Genomic DNA, 16,031 nt, shown 5'->3' on the forward strand with positions numbered 1-16,031 from the left:
GGGAGAGCTGGTGGCTCTGTCAGTCACACATGGAACCAGAGGTCAGGATTCTGGGGCGGAGGCGGGAGAGACAGAGCTCTAAAGTGAGGAAGCTGACGTTTTTGGGTGGAAGATCAGACAAATCTGTGCACCCGATTCTGTGAAGCATTAAGCCCTATAAACCCAGCATTGAGCTCCCTGGAAAAATCATGGAGCAGGTCCTCAAGGAATCAATTCTGAAGCACTTAGAGGAGAGGAAAGTGATCAGAAACAGTCAGCATGGATTCATCAGGGCAAGTCATAACGGACTAATCTAATTGCCTTCTATGGCGAGATAACTGGCTCTGTGGATGAGGGGAAAGCAGTGAACGTGTTGTTCCTTGACTTTAGCAAAGCTTTTGACACGGTCTCCCACAGTATTCTTGCCAGCAAGTTAAAGAAGTATGGGCTGGATGAATGGACTATAAGGTGGATAGAAAGTTGGCTAGATTGTCGGGCTCAACAGGTAGTGATCAATGGCTCCATGTCTAGTTGGCAGCCAGTATCAAGTGGAGTGCCCCAAGAGTCGGTCCTCAGGCCGGTTTTGTTCAATATCTTCATAAATGATCTGGAGGATGGTGTGGATTGCACCCTCAGCAAGTTTGCAGATGACATTAAAGTGGGAGGAGAGGTAGATACGCTGGAGGGTAGGGATAGGATACAGAGGGACCTAGACAAATTAGAGGATTGGGCCAAAAGAAATCTGATGAGGTTCAACAAGGACAAGTACAGAGTCCTGCACTTAGGACAGAAGAATCCCATGCACCGCTGCAGACTAGGGACTGAGTGGCTCGGCAGCAGTTCTGCAGAAAAGGACCTAGGGGTGACAGTGCACGAGAAGCTGGATATGAGTCAGCAGTGTGCCCTTGTTGCCAAGAAGGCCAACGGCATTTTGGGATGTATAAGTAGGGGCATTGCCAGCAGATTGAGGGACGTGATCGTTCCTCTCTATTCGACTTTGGTGAGGCCTCATCTGGAGTACTGTGTCCAGTTTTGGGCCCCACTCTACAAGAAGGATGTGGAAAAATTGGAAAACGTCCAGCGGAGGACAACAAAAATGATTAGGGGACTGGAATACATGAGTTATGAGGAGAGGCTGAGGGAACTGGATTGTTTAGTCTGCGGAAGAGAAGAATGTGTGGGGATTTGATAGCTGCTTTCAACTACCTGAAAGGGGGTTCCAAAGAGGATGGATCTAGACTGTTCTCAGTGGTACCAGATGACAGAACAAGGAGTAATGGTCTCAAGTTGCAGTGGGGGAGGTTTAGGTTGGATATTAGGAAAAACTTTTTCACTAGGAGGGTGGCGAAACACTGGAATGCGTTACCTAGGGAGGTGGTGGAATCTCCTTCCTTAGAAGTTTTTAAGGTCAAGCTTGACAAAGCCCTGGCTGGGATGATTTAGTTGGGGATTGGTCCTGCTTTGAGCAGGGGGTAGGACTAGATGACCTCCTGAGGTCCCTTCCAACCCTGATATTCTATGATTCTATGATCGAAGTGTTCTCCGACTGGTTTTTGAATGTTGTAATTCTTGACGTCTGATATGTGTCCATTTATTCTTTTATGTAGAGACTATCCGGTTTGGCCAATGTACATGGCAGAGGGGCATTGCTGACACATGATGGCATATATCACATTGGTAGATGTGCAGGTGAACGAGCCTCTGATAGTGTGGCTGATGTGATTAGGCCCTATGATGGTGTCCCCTGAATAGATATGTGGACACAGTCGGCAACGGGCTTTGTTGCAAGGATAGTTTCCTGGGTTAGATAGTTTCCTGGTGTGGTGTGTGGTTGCTGGTGAGTATTTGCTTCAGGTTGGGGGGCTGTCTGTAAGCAAGGAATCTAATTAGCTAACAAAGAGAAAGTTAAGAGGTGACTTGATTACAGTCTATAAGTTCCTACATAAGGAAGAAATGTTCATAATGGGCTCTTTAGTCTAGCAGACAAAGGTCTAAGATGATCCAATGGCTGGAAATTGAAGCTCGACAAATTCAGACTAGAATTTGGTGTATATTAAGGTGTATATTAATGGTGAGAGTAATTAACTACTGGAACAATTTACCAAGGGCCGTAGTAGATTTTCCATCAGTGACAATTTTTAAATCAAGATTAGATGTTTTTTCTAAAAGTTCCGTTCTAGGAATTAGTTTGGGAAGTTCTCTGGCCCGTGTGGTGCAGGAGATCAGACAACATAGTCCCAGTGGTCCCAGTCTGGCCTTGGAATCTATGAATCTATGAGCTTTTATCAGACATGTCTGCCAAAGGACATTTATGTTTACCCTTTCACCAACTAATATCTCACAAAGAAAATCATTCTGGTCAGATCCTACAGTGAGAATTGACTTTGCTAAATAGGGTAACTTTTGCTTTGCACATTGCAATAGCGTAAAACAGGGGTTCTCAATCTGGAGGTCGGGACCCCTCAGGGGGTCACGAGGTTATTAAATGGGGGTCACGAGCTGTCAGCCTCCACCTAAACCCCGCTTTGCCTCCAGCATTTATAATGGTGTTAAATATTTAAAAGGTATTTTTAATTTATAAGCTGGGGGTCGCACTCAGAGGTTTGTTATGTGAACAGGGTCACCAGTACAAAAGTTTGATAACCACTGAAAAACATGACATGGTAACGAGGAAACTTGATCAAAGATAAAGTTATCTGGCTGTCCACTAGGTGGCATGGTTGCAATTTTTTTAGAACATTGATGTAGGCTTGTAGTAGTTAAAGAAGAACATAGATTCATAGATTCATAGATATTAAGGTCAGAAGGGACCATTATGATCATCTAGTCTGACCTCCTGCACATCGCAGGCCACAGAATCTCACCCACCCACTCCTGCGAAAAACCTCTCACCTATATTATCAGAACAGGATCCGCAGCTGGTGTAAACCAGAGTAGCTCCATTGATCTCAGAGGCACTACACCAATTATTATCAAGTAAGCATCCAGCCCACTGAGTCCATCCTGCTGCAAGAGCAGGAACTATCATGTATTAATAGAATAATACTTATTTAGCTGTCCTATAGCACTTGTCATCAGTAGATCTTAAAGTGCTTTGCAAAGGAGGTCAATGTCATTAGCTCAATTTTACAGATGGGGAAACTGAGGAACAGCGTAGGGAAGTGACTTGCCCAAAGTCACCCAGCAGGCCAGTGGCAGAGACAGGAAAGAACCCAGGTCTCCTGAGTCCTAGTCTAATGCTCTATCTGCTAGGCAATGCTGCCTTTCTTAAACTGAAGCTACTCTTGATTTTAGTTTAAAGGTCAAGAAATTGTTCATACAGGGTTGCAAATGTAAATAATGAATCCCAAGTTGTCAGATGTAAACACCATGAGCCCAGCCCTATAAACCCTTACTCCTGTGAGTAATCTTTTCTCACATGAGGATTCCCACTGTAGCCAATAACAGAGTAGATCCCATGGCATTTTTCATTATGAGAAAGACTGAAATAGCCTTGAAGTCTGACTTCCACCACCATTGAAATCAGTGGGGCCAGCTACCCAGCTCTGGCTTCAATGGAGCGAGGCCATTTGACTCTGGTAGAGGGTAATTTGGTAATATGCATAGGTTTTTAAGACTATTTTGGCACAATACTGCATCTTAATGCTAGGATTGGTTGAATAGACCCCAGAGTCTTGAACACCCACCGGTGTTAGCTTTGGATTTGAGGGTTGTCTGTTCTTGCTAACTTTAAAATCTTGTTGCAGATTTTGGTTCTCCTTTCTCTGTTGCATCAAACACAAGCTTGTCTTCACTTTCAGGGCCCTTCATGGTCTCCGCCCACCCCAGCCCTCATCTCTTATTCTCTATCAAGCTGTTGATGCTCATCTCTGCTCAGCCCATCATGCCAGCCTCACTCCTCCGCTTGTCAAATTTTCAAACAACCTCTTTCGTGTTTTCTGCCACGCTGCCCCACACGTTGGGAGCACTCCCTGTCATCATCCACAAAGCCATCTCCTTAGCCTCCAGATCCCTTCTCAAAACTCTCCTTTGCCATGACGCCTACAAAAACCCTGACCACCGTTAGGCTCTTGGTCTGTGTGTTGACCGGTATGTCTCATCATTGTTTCCCGGTACTCCTGTCTCCTTCAGCTGTCTCTTGTCTTACACTTAATGTCCTTGGGGCAGGGACTGTGTTTGTTCTGTGTATGTACAATGACTTGCCCAATGGGGTCCTGCTCCGTGACAGGGACTCGTAGGCACTACAGTAATTCCCACAATAATAATAATTTTGGGATGTCTTAAATACAGTAGTGAACTCTGTGACAGACTGACAATGTCCTGCCATATCCTGGACAGACCTCATGGAATTAAGATAAACTTTAATGAGTTACGGCAAACCTTATTGAATTAGGGTTAATATCTTTGGACGCCAGTGTATTAACAATGCCACTGTGTGTGTGTTATGGTGGAGTTGTATGTACCTTCTCTAGTATGAGGTGGAGGCTAGTGTAATTCCTCCGGTTATCAGCCCTGTGAAGCCACCCCCTGGAGAGGTGTGCCTATATTTGTTCAAAGTGGATCCTCCAGGGATCAATAGACAAAGAGGATTTTTGGATAAATATTCTGGTATTAAACTGGCTCAGGGCCTTCTTCCTGATCCGGCAAAGGAACAGGATGCTGGTCCCTGGAGGGCCCCACTCCTTAGGGAAAGGAAGGACTGGGCCTGTAAGCCTGAGTGCTTGTTCTGAGCGGAAGCTGTGATGAACTTGAAACCACAAGGAATTGCCCTGGGGTGGGGAGCTGAAGGACTGCTCCTGCCGGAGCCCAGATTAGGGTTGGGGTGAGCCCCGATAAGCTTATTAGCGGGCATGTAGGCTCTTTTATTGATTTTAACATGGTTTCTCTAGAACGCTTTGTACCTTGCAAATACAGCAAGCTTGGATTGGCAGTCTTGTGTGGGACCTTGTCACTGTGGCAATGATACCTCTTACCTGTTTCGGAAGGGAAAGCTAGCAGGTGTGCTTGGGCAGCCCATCTCTGCTGGGAAATACACAGGGAAGGCAGGGGACTGTGCAGTCAGAAGGGAGAGAAACTCCTGTCTCCACCCAGAAACGCCGGGGTTGGGGAGCCGGAAGCCAAGAGTGGCTGCCCTGGCTGGATCACTGAGCGGAGACGCAGGGGTATGTACCCGTCTCAGTGTATTGTTTTTCTCCTCTAGCTGTGAAGATTCTGATGCATTGTCTGCTCGTCTCTTCTTCTGCCATTGTCAGCGGGTCCCGGATCTGACCCAGCCATGCAGGAGGACTCCCATGGAGCAGTCACTGACCACGCTGAACATCCACACGTATCTCAAACTGATGGCAGAACCCCTTGTGGTATGGGTTGAAATGATACTCGCCATAATCTGCACTGCATTAAAGCACTCGAGGCTTGCCTGGAGCCCAGAGCAACTCCATGCGCAAGACCTGGGGTGAAATCTTGACCCCACTGAAGTCAATGGCAAAACTCCCATTGATTTCAGTGGGGCCTGGGTTGGATCCCTGGGTGTTAGTATGTTGGTTGGGAGCACTGTAGAGGGTATTGTACCCTCCAGGGGGACAGGGGGGAGAGAGAACTCCGGAGCCTGCCTCAGAGCTCTGCAGAGGGTGTTTGTGTCCCTGCAGACATTTCAGGGCGGATGCTCTGGTTGTGTAAATTGACTTCCATGGGTTCACACCAGCAGAGACTGCCCCCAACCTCTGTGGCTGCCAGGTGCCTGGGGCAGTATCCCCTCCGCTGAGCTAGACGTGGAGAAATGGGTCAGAACGAGACTCCCAGGGTGCACGGGACACTCTTCATTGGGGTGTACTGTGTCCTGGCACAGTCATGCAGAAGATCAGTCATGCCTGGGTCTGTCATGCAGAAGATCAGTGGTCATGTGTTAGCTGCAGCAGCTTGATGAAAAGGGGGAGGGAAAAAGAATCCAGGTCGTACTGCTCATTCCTGGTGGGATTTCTAAGCCATCGTAGGGATTAGGGTGCTGGGGGTCAATGGTCTCAGATAATAAGGTGTAGATTTTTAATAGTGAAGGTAATTAACCATTGGAGCAACTGACGTCGGGGTCTGGTGGCAATTTTAAAATCCGGATTGGATGTTTTCCTCAAAACATCTGCTCCAGTTTAACCACACCGCTTGGACTTGAAGCAGGAATCAACTGAGGGAAGACCCATGGCCTGGGTTATGCAGGAGGCTGGACTAGATGATCACAATGGTCTCTTCTGGTCTTAAAATCTATGAACATTTCAGCCTAAATTGTCACAAGATGCTCCTCCATTTAAATATCAACCCTAATGGGCGTATTCAGATGGCAACGATCCAGATTTTGGTTTTGGGGTGATTGGATCCTGTTTATTTAGGATAAACTAAGATATTATCTCATTACCTACTTCGCATAATTATCTAAAATCTAAGCTTGTTGATCACCTGTGTGTGGTCGCTAGCATAGACTGTGAAGATATTTAACCATTTAATTGTATCTCTTCTCTAGACTGAAGTTGCTGAAGATCCAGAAAAGGTTTCAACTGTCCACCTACAGCTCGGCCTGCCGCTGGTATTTATTCTCAGTCAGAAGGAGACCTATGAAGTTGATAAGAGAACTGCTGAGTTTGTTGCATGGCAGCTGCTGGGGAAAGCAGGAGTTGCCCTCTTATCAAGGTATTTAAGCTCAGTAATATTAACATCTTGTATAAGCAATCCTTCTTTTGAAGGCGACTTATATCTTTGTGTTGTATTCAGGCCAACTAACAAGTGCTACACTTTCTGTTCTGTTACACCGGTATACATTCAAAATAACTTTAGTGAAATTACACTGGACTTATACAAGAGTAAATCAGAACAGAACAGAGCCCTTGACAAGTTGTCAAGTTATTGGTCCCGGCATGCAGAACTGTTTTGCTGACTCATCTTGGCAGTCAGACCAGGCTGGCCTCATTAGCATCAGCCCAGGAGTATAAAAGAGGGGGCGTGTGGTAACACAGGAAAGAGAAATGGACAATTTGGGAAGAAGCTCAGACAAAGGATTGTGTTTTGTTCTTAAATTATGAGTAAAGGAAAACCCAGGAAGGGACAGGAGTTGTGGATGCTAACCCAGAGTATGTGCTGGACTGAACTGGGCTCTCTGCATGACAGAACTCCAAGTAGGGTCTGATTGCTGTTTGTGATACTATTATCAGTGAGCAGGCCGCTTGGAAGATCCTGTGCTTTTGCTGCCTGGTAACTCTGAACTCTAAGGCATCTCATGGCAATGTGCTTGCACTCTGTGAGGAGGGGGAACAGGGTGATGGCTGTGCACTTTGCAAAAGCCCTGTCCGCTGCCCTCTCAGAAGTTGCACTGTGGCAGCTTGTGCAGAGCCTTTCCTTCTGGGTTTGGCTTTGGTCATCCATCAGATTGCTCTCTGATGCCTGCTGGAATTACCTCCGGCGCTCCTGGCAGCCGCAGTAGCCGCTAGTCTAACTCTGCTCTCCCTGCAGCCAGCGGTAAAACTCCCTCTGACTTCAGTGGGAGCAGAGTCAGGCCAATACCACGTAAGAAACCCATGCCCTTCAAAACAGCACCGCGAGAATTCACACGCTTCTCTGCTTTACTTTGAAAGAAATATACAAGACACACTGACCTAGATCCAAGGCTATGGCTGAGCAGCTCACAGCACAGCTGAGGGGGTGGGCAAAGGTAGCCTGGTATCTCCCCCTGATTAGGGGGTCAGATGCTGACAGCACCCCTTTGCTGCTAGAGAACCACCAGTACCCATGAGTTAGGCAGTAGCCAGGGCAGACTGTTACTTTATCCATGACACCGTTTAACATCTGATTCGTATTTTGAAAGGGATTCTGTAGATCTGAACTTTCTTCTCCGGTCTAACGTGGCCCTCAAGACAGCAGAAGAGGTTAGTTGTTGTATTTATTCATGACACGATTGGTTCACGTTTAATCTGATTGCTTGAACATAGTGCAGTTCCCGGTAGAAGTTCGAGGTGTTATTTTTCATAATTGTTTTCCTCGCTATTCTTTAACAAATCGCCTTGGATGCGTAAAACTGACATTTCTTCCCTTATCGATGCGTTTAACAGCATGGGTTCATTAGCGTAGGGCTGCTCATGGCTGCTGACACTGAGCTACTGGCCAGGTCTACACTGTAAACGTACATCGGTATAAGTATGTCGCTCAGGGGTGTGAAAAATCCACCACCCTGAGCGACACGGTTCTACCGAGCTAACACCCCTGTGCAGACAGCATTATGTCGATGGGAGAGCTCCTCCTGCCCACAAAGTTACCGCCTCTCGCGGAGGTGGATTCGTTATGCCAAAGGGAGATGCTGTCCCGTCACTGTAGGAGCGTCTTCATGGAAGTGCTGCAGCATTGTAAGCGTAGACCTGCCCTCTGTGAGTTAAGAGAAAGCAAGTGTTATAACAAGGCTGTAACAAGGTGGCTCACCCCTTAAGGGCCAACCTTGGTCATAGACCGAGTCACACCTGGGCGAGACCAGGGTGGTGGCCTTATAAGGAGGATGCAGTGAAGGGGGTGGAGGGAGTTCAGGAGAGGGTGAAGACTCTGAGACACCGAGAGAGCTGCAACAGAGGAATGCAGGGGAGCAGGAGGATCGTATGGGGAAACCCCAATGGAATTTGGGCCTAGAAGCTTGGGGTGAGAAGTTTGAGCTCCAGCAAGGGACAGCTGGGAGGATGGGCTGGGAGAGGAGCCTGGAGCAGAAGCAGAGCTCTGGCTGTGAGAGGAAGCCCCAGAGCTAAGTGTGGCTTGCTGGGTGGTGATGGACTTTCTTTTGGCACCCTGAGGATTGCTAAGAACGGCTTTTGTTATTAAAGCAGCCCCAAGCAGGGGGTGTTACCCACTTGAAAGCCTGCATGTGTATGGGGCTAAACAGGACAGGGTGACTGCAGAGCGACCCCTGGCCATGAGAGGGTGCTCAGTAAACAGCCTCCCCACTACAGAGTCCCTGGCTTTAAGATGGAGCTTCATAAATGTATGAACGGGATGGTATGCCGAGGTCACCTGTGATAGCTGGGACTGGAGTCGATAATTCAGCTGAGCCCTTCCATTCCTATGTTCATGTGTGTTTTGGGGGCAAAACAGATACGGTGAAATTCACCCTGTGCAGAAAGCCAGCATGAGGCCTATGAACCATTTAAGACTCCCGAAGCCTCCAAGGATTTGAACTTCACAGAGGCCTTTGACAACGTGCCTCCCAAAAGGCTAGTAAGGAAGCTATGTTGGGGTGGCGTGAGAGGTAAAGTACCTTCGGAGGGACCTGCCCATGCTAGGGATCAGGCAGGTGGGATGCTGGATGAAGTTCAGTGTTGATAAATGCCAGGTAATGCACATTGGAATGAATACACTGAATTTCTCACGTGTGTGCAAAGCACGCAGGATTGGACCTGAATCTAACTTCATCCTTGGGTTTTCCACTTGTCAGGTGAGTGACACACACGTTCCAGCTCTGCTGTCTGAGACAATAGGACGAGCCCCTAGCTTGTTCACTGTATTTCTGCTGTAATGAATTTCCTTTTAATCCATTTTGTTGAAATTACACCAGATAAGCCTTTGCCTGCACTGGTAGGTCTTTTACATACAGAAGGTGAAAGCAGCCATCTAGCCTTATGAGCCCGTAGCCACAGAAACAAGGGAATGGAAAGGTAACAAGGGCAGAATGAGAATACATATCAATTCAGTTTGTTCTTCTGGTTTCATGTAAACACAATCCAGTTACACCCAGGATTCTGTTCTTCATCAAGGCCCTGTTTTCCTCAGAACGATAATTTGTGAGAGGTTCCCAGACAGAGGTGAAATGGTCAGGTTTGAGTGACACACAGAGCACACAGGAACCAAGGGTACGGCTGTACTGCAATAAAAGACCTGCCTCTGGCCTGGGTCAGCTGACTCGGCCTGGCAGGGCTTAGCTTCTGGGGCTATAAAATTTCAGCGTAAATGTTCAGGCTCAGGCTGGAGCCCAAACTCTGAGACCCTGCTAGGTGGGAGGGTCTCCACCGATGCCCAAATGTCTACACTGCAATTTTTAACCCAGCAGCCCGAGCCCTGTGAGCCGGCGTCGGCTGACCAGGCTCTCAGACTAGGTGCTGCAGGTGTTTAATCACAGTGTAGACAGATCCTTAATCTGCCCTTTGCCTCAGTCTCCCATCTGTACAATGGGGAGGATGTTTCCCTATCTCTCAGGGCTGTTGTGAGGATAAAATCCGTAATGATCCTGAGCTGCTCAGATGCTCTGGGCATCAAGGCCAGATAAGTACCTAGTTAGACAGCTGGGAAGTAGTGGCAGACCATGTAGAATCCAGTCCAGTAAGAGACATTTTCTGATAACAAATAGCGGTATGGAGTGAAATCCTTTGGTATAAAAGTAAAACCCATCAATGGGAGCTCATCCCAAAAGCCGACAGCAGCTCCTTGCTCAGAAAGGGCCTGATCCTGCAGTCGGACCCCTTGCCAGTGTGGGAGCCCTGCTGGAAACGAGGGGGCAGGAGCAGGGCCCAGATTTGTTCAAAAGTTCATCACCGAAGAAGGATCATCCAATGGTGAAGGCGCTAACCTACAGCTCTGGGTGCAAGTCCCTGCCCTGCCACAGATTTCCTCTGTGACCATGGGCAAGTCACGTAGCCGCTCGGCGCCTGAGCTCCCCACCTGTGAAATGGGGGTAATAGGACTGCCCTGCCTCACAGGGGTGTTTTGAAGAAAAAGTAGGTTACAAGATTGTGAGGTGCCCAGGTGGTCCCTAGGTGGGGACTGTTTGATTGCCTTAGGTATGTAAAACAGAAAGCTGTCAAGATTGTAGTCATGGTTCCAATTCCTCTCAAATAGATTTCAGTCTTATTTTGATTGCAAGTTGCGATGGCAGGGGCTGCCTATTGATTGTCTTGTACAGCACAAACACATCAATAAAAGTTAATAAGGGTATTTCGTGGTGCTGCACAAAATATCCTCTTAGCGGCAGCGTAGATGTTCATAAAGCAAAGGTCTGCTTTGCGTAACATGGTTTGTAACAGAGGAAGAAGGTGGAATCCAGGCACGAATCTAAGTTTGGGAAAGGAAAGGTTCTTGGACTTCTATCTGAATGGGAGACCTTTCTGTGCTAGAATCCTTCTCTGTGTCAGGATTATGGTTACTCCGCTGCAAACGGTAGTTAGAATTCTTATTTTCTGGGAAGACCAATAACGCATCAGCATTTCATTAACGTTCTTGATCGTCTCAGGGGACCTGCTCGTGGCCCCAGTAGCTTGTCTGAAATGGGCGACGGCATCCACTTGCAGAGCAGAGTTTCGAGTGGACGTGTTGCATAATTTGTAGACATCTGCAAAAGCAGGCGTTAGCCGGTAGGCAGCTTTTGGCGGCTCACGTGACGCTAATGTAGCCGCCTGGTGGAGGCCGGCAGCCAAGCGCGCACAGTTCTGTCGCTGGAGGGAAACCAGACGCTCTCTCCTGAGAGGTGTGGCAACAACCAGGTGTGTTTTGAGTAAGATCCACGTGAAAAAGACACTTGCTCCTGTTCTCCTTTTTTCACCAGTGCCGGTGGCTGGACCACATTAACTGCAAAACACAAGGCTGGGAACCCGCTAGATTAGTATAAATATGGGGTTTTAAAGCTACTGCTCAGAGACAGTAGGAACTGCCTGGTCCCAAGACTGAACCCTGCAGGGCAGCTCCCACTGGGGAAGGGGTGTGGGAGGGTAGTTCTGGCAGCAGCATTGTCTCCCCAGTTTGCTGCTGCGGTTCCCAGTTCTTGCCAGCTGCCCTGTGCTGACCGTAAGTGTGCCAGGGAATAGGAGAGGGGAAGAGAGGAGAGTCACCCAGCAGACACCACAGCGACCCTCTGGGCAGGAGGAGGAACTGCAGAGTCGTCTCGACTTGGATGCCTGATGTTCCAGCTGCCGAATGTGAGAGTCTGGAGCCACACGCAGCAGCCCTAGAAGTCTACTGACATGTCCAAAACCAAACCAAAAGTGGCCACATGGTGCCATTGAGTGCCCTCTTGACTCCACTTTATATTGCAGTGACTCCAGCCATTGCAGGGCACAGGTGCACATAAATGCCCTTGTGTCCCAGCTGGTGTTTTTCTCTTCCCCAGGGTGCGCCGATCAAATACCTGGTTTTGGAAGATACTGATGAAATAATAGCCCTTGTGGAAGACAAGATAAAGGGCGAACAGATCCAGGAAGATGAGGATGAAAGTGACAATAATGACCAGGGTAACGCTGGTGTTTGGAATTCTCCTTTTCATGCTTAGTCACGTGCTCGTTAATTACTAAGGAGAGTTACTCATACAACGAGGGCCTCCTTGCTGGAGACATTCTGAAACATATAGAAGTACTGTAGTCGCACTGGCCTATGTGATCCAAAATGGCTTGGGTGCCTTAATTTTTAAGGCTCCAACTCGAGACACCTGCTTTTCAGAGGGCGGGTGTTCATCGCTGTCAGAAAACCAGGCCTCTTTGAGGTATTTCAGGTCAGGCCCCCAAAATCCAGAGCCACTTTTGAAAATCTAGGCTGCCCTCTTTTGAGTGCCCATGGGTGCTGTGCTCAAATTCCATTTGCGTTAGAGAGCACGTGCCCGGGCAAGTCTTCCTTTAAAATACATTCCTAGAAAGTTGCTCATGTGAATGGGATTCCTAGATAAAAGTGTTCTGTACTCCAGGGGTCACATCCTCAGCTGGCATAACTCTGCATCATTCCAGTCACTTCGGTGAAGCTCAGAGTTCCTAGCAGAACGGTGCTAAAGAGTATATCAGTAGCAAGCCCTGACTGCTGCTTATTACACTGATCAGAACAGTCTCCCGTCTTATTCCCCATCTGCCTGTCCTATCCACTTCTTGTCTCTCATCTCTCTTAACTCTTAACTCTTTGGGCCGTGGACTGTCTTTGTTGTATGTATGTACAGCATCTAGCGGAATGGGGCCCTGATCTTGACTGACGCCTCTAGGTGCTACTGGAATATATATCTGCATCCTAATAAATTGCTTGGTTTCTTCGGTCTTTTCAAACCCTGGCAAATGCTGAGTTCCTGCTGCATCTGTGTGCTCCTGTTTATGTGTACGTTGATTTGCTGTAGAAATTCAAGATGATCAGGTGATGGAAGCGGTTTACAGAGACAGGAAGCGAGAACTCCCTTTGGAACTCATCCGTACCCTGACAGAAGAAACTTTTAGTGCTGCTCTGACGGAGACCGCCCACGTGGTGGTGCTATTCTACGCCAGTTGTGAGTACAATACACATATCCATAGCACCGTGGGTGCACATTTCTTGTATAGTTTAGTATATTGTTACAGTCCCTGTATTTATTTTGTTCTATTTAAATAATAGCTGAAAAGATGCCAGTGGGAGGCTCCAGGTGTCCTCACGCACCCTGAACAATACAATTAAATCGACTTCTGTAATAGATTAATACTGAACAGAGACAAGCTTTTTGTTTTTGAAGGTCTCTATATCAAATACTTAGGTATTTCTTTTGCAGTGACATATAAATTCAGTGTAATTCTACCTTCCGCATAGCAAGCCTAGTGCCAGAACAATTCACCACGTTAAATTGGAAAGCTACCATCGCTGTCTATAGTGATGGCAAAGCTTGAGACACTGAAGACGCATGATATATGGAGAGTAACCCATCCTGTCGACCATGAGTGACCCCGCTGCCGACAGACAGGCCGTGTGTGATGTACCGCTGTTGACAGTGTCTCTTGTATGTTGCAGGGGAAGCGGTGTCCCTGGCGATGTTGCAATCGTATGTAGAGGTGGCCATTGCATTAAAAGGTACAGTGCCAAAGCTCCATTGCATGGTTAAAAAGCAGGCGGTGTTCATACCCTGTACCATGTCCTCCTTTTACAAGAGAGGAAGTTTAACTGATGTGTATATATATAGGCACCGATTCTGTGGGTGCTCCGGGGCTGGAGCACCCATGGAGAAAAAAAAAGAGTGGGTGCCGAGCACCCACCAGCAGCCTCCCATATCAGCTCCTCCCCCTCCCCACAGCACCTCCCACCCGCTAGTGGGCCCAGCCGATCAGCACCTCCCGCTCCCTCCCAGCGCCTCCCACCCACTGCAATCAGCAGGTCTGCAGCGTGCAGGATGCGTTGGGAGGGAGGAGGAGGAGCGAGAATGGGGCGTGCTCAGGGGAGGGGTGGAATGGGGTGGGAAGTGGTGGGAAGAGGCGGGTGGGGGTGGGCCTTGGGGGAAGGGGTGGAGTGGGGGCAGGGCCTGGGGCAGAGCGGGGGTCAAGCACCCCCGGCACGTTACAAAGTTGGTGCCTCTGTGTATATATACTGTGGGTGAATCCTGGCCAAACTCCCATTGAGTGCTATGGGGAGAGGATTTCATCCAATATATATACACGCACATACAGACACCCGCGGGCTGCTCTAATTTCTGCAGGCTTGTAATAGCCCCTGAGAGTACATCTACACTGCAATAAAAGACCTGGCCCGGGTCAGCTGATTCAGGCTTGCAGGTCTCGGGCCGTGGTGGTATAAAATTGCAGTGTAGACATTTGGGCTTGGTCTGGAGCCTGGGCTCAGAGACTCCGTGAGGGGGGAGGATCTCAGAGCCTGGGCTCTCCCCCGAACCTGAACGTCTACACTGCAATTTTATAGTCCCACGAGCCTAATTCAGCGGACCCGGGCTCTGAGACTCGGTGCCGTGGGTTTTTTATTGCTGTGGGGATAAAACTCCATCGGGGCCGTTCTATGGTGAGGATCACTGGAGCTCAGCATTATCCAGCCCTGCCCCCAGAATGCCCCCTCCTGTTCCTGATACGCCCTCCCTGTACTGGGAGAGCATCCCCGGAGGGACTAGCATAGAGCCAGGCTGGAGGGAATCCCCCGCTGCTGACCCAGGGAGGTGTTAAGTCCTTTTGTGCCACTCTGACCACGTATTAAAAGGGACCTTCACAGGACTGAGGATCTGGCCCATAGAGTCAAATTCTGTTTTCCGTTACATTGGGTGTAAATCCATTGACTGCACTGGGGTTATTCCGGACCAGTGTAAACAAGAGCAGAAATGGGTTGCAAGTGGGCATGAATGTGGACAAGTCCAGTCTGAAATATAAAGAGCAGCAGGTGTCAAAATACGGTCGTAAGAGCAAGGAACGTGCTAACATCAGGGACAACTCTTATTCGGTATTTGCATTATAGACGCTCTGAGCCCCACCCAGGGATCAGGGCTCGGTGTGGTACAGACGTGTAACAAAACGACAGTTCCTGGGCCAAGGAGCACGAGGCTTGTGTGTGAGTTGCTTGTAATGCGAGGGATAAACGAATAACACCTTGGAAACAAGAACGAGAGCCATTTACCTACTCCACTACATGGGGAAAGTCACCCTTAGGCACTAACAGTCGGTAGCTACAGTAAAGGAGCAGTTACAGCAAGCATGAGGACAGTGGCAGAAGGTGAAATAACTCTTGGACACAAAGAGGCAAGAACCTGCCATAGCAGGATGCCCGTGTGACACTCCCAGGGGTACCCAGGCTTGGGAGTTACCTCACCACTACCCGCCCTTAGTGTGAAGCAATCTTGTCTTCACTTGCTGTGGGTCAGCTCCCTGAAAACACCAGCCTCTGGCACAAGCACTGCCTTCCAGGCCTCTGCAAGCTTCGCTCTCCCTGGACAGGAAGCAATAGGTACATCCCTACAGCTGAGTCCTCAGAGCCTCCCCTGCAGTGTCCAGCCCCTTCTCCATGGGACACTCACAGAATCACCAGGCCTGCTGTTGCCAAAGGAACAGTACACACCAGCTTGTCAGATTCACCTCTTGCCCAGCACTTTGTTCAACACCACAGCACTGAGATATATTTCCAGTGAAAACAAGAACGGGTTTCCTGTCAAAGAGTAGAGATTCAAATAATAGTGGGTCTGAATATTGGAAACCAGTGGTTACATATAATACAAAATCATAACACGCTTTCTAGAGACTAAACTTAACAAACAAGTCACTCTCTTGTCTAATTTCAGAGGAACAGCCGTGTTAGTCTGTATTCGCAAAAAGAAAAGGAGTACTTGTGGCACCTTAGAGACTAACCAA

General features: G+C 48.3%; 1 protein-coding gene across 7 annotated transcripts in view; it reads left to right on the forward strand.

The window, feature by feature from the left end:
• The window catches only part of TXNDC16 (thioredoxin domain containing 16), an 82,550-nt gene that overhangs the window by 28,853 nt on the left and 37,666 nt on the right, over window positions 1–16,031 (forward strand). For all 7 annotated transcript variants that reach the window (XM_073350120.2, XM_073350126.2, XM_073350119.2 and 4 more), the window contains 6 exons: window positions 5,180–5,336; window positions 6,488–6,654; window positions 7,823–7,883; window positions 12,089–12,209; window positions 13,070–13,216; window positions 13,708–13,767. In XM_073350120.2, the coding sequence (XP_073206221.1) occupies window positions 5,180–5,336; window positions 6,488–6,654; window positions 7,823–7,883; window positions 12,089–12,209; window positions 13,070–13,216; window positions 13,708–13,767 (713 nt within the window). The remainder of the gene's footprint in view (window positions 1–5,179; window positions 5,337–6,487; window positions 6,655–7,822; window positions 7,884–12,088; window positions 12,210–13,069; window positions 13,217–13,707; window positions 13,768–16,031) is intronic.

This window comes from Lepidochelys kempii, chromosome 6, assembly GCF_965140285.1.
Source record: "Lepidochelys kempii isolate rLepKem1 chromosome 6, rLepKem1.hap1, whole genome shotgun sequence".
Classification (NCBI taxonomy): Eukaryota; Metazoa; Chordata; order Testudines; family Cheloniidae; genus Lepidochelys; species Lepidochelys kempii.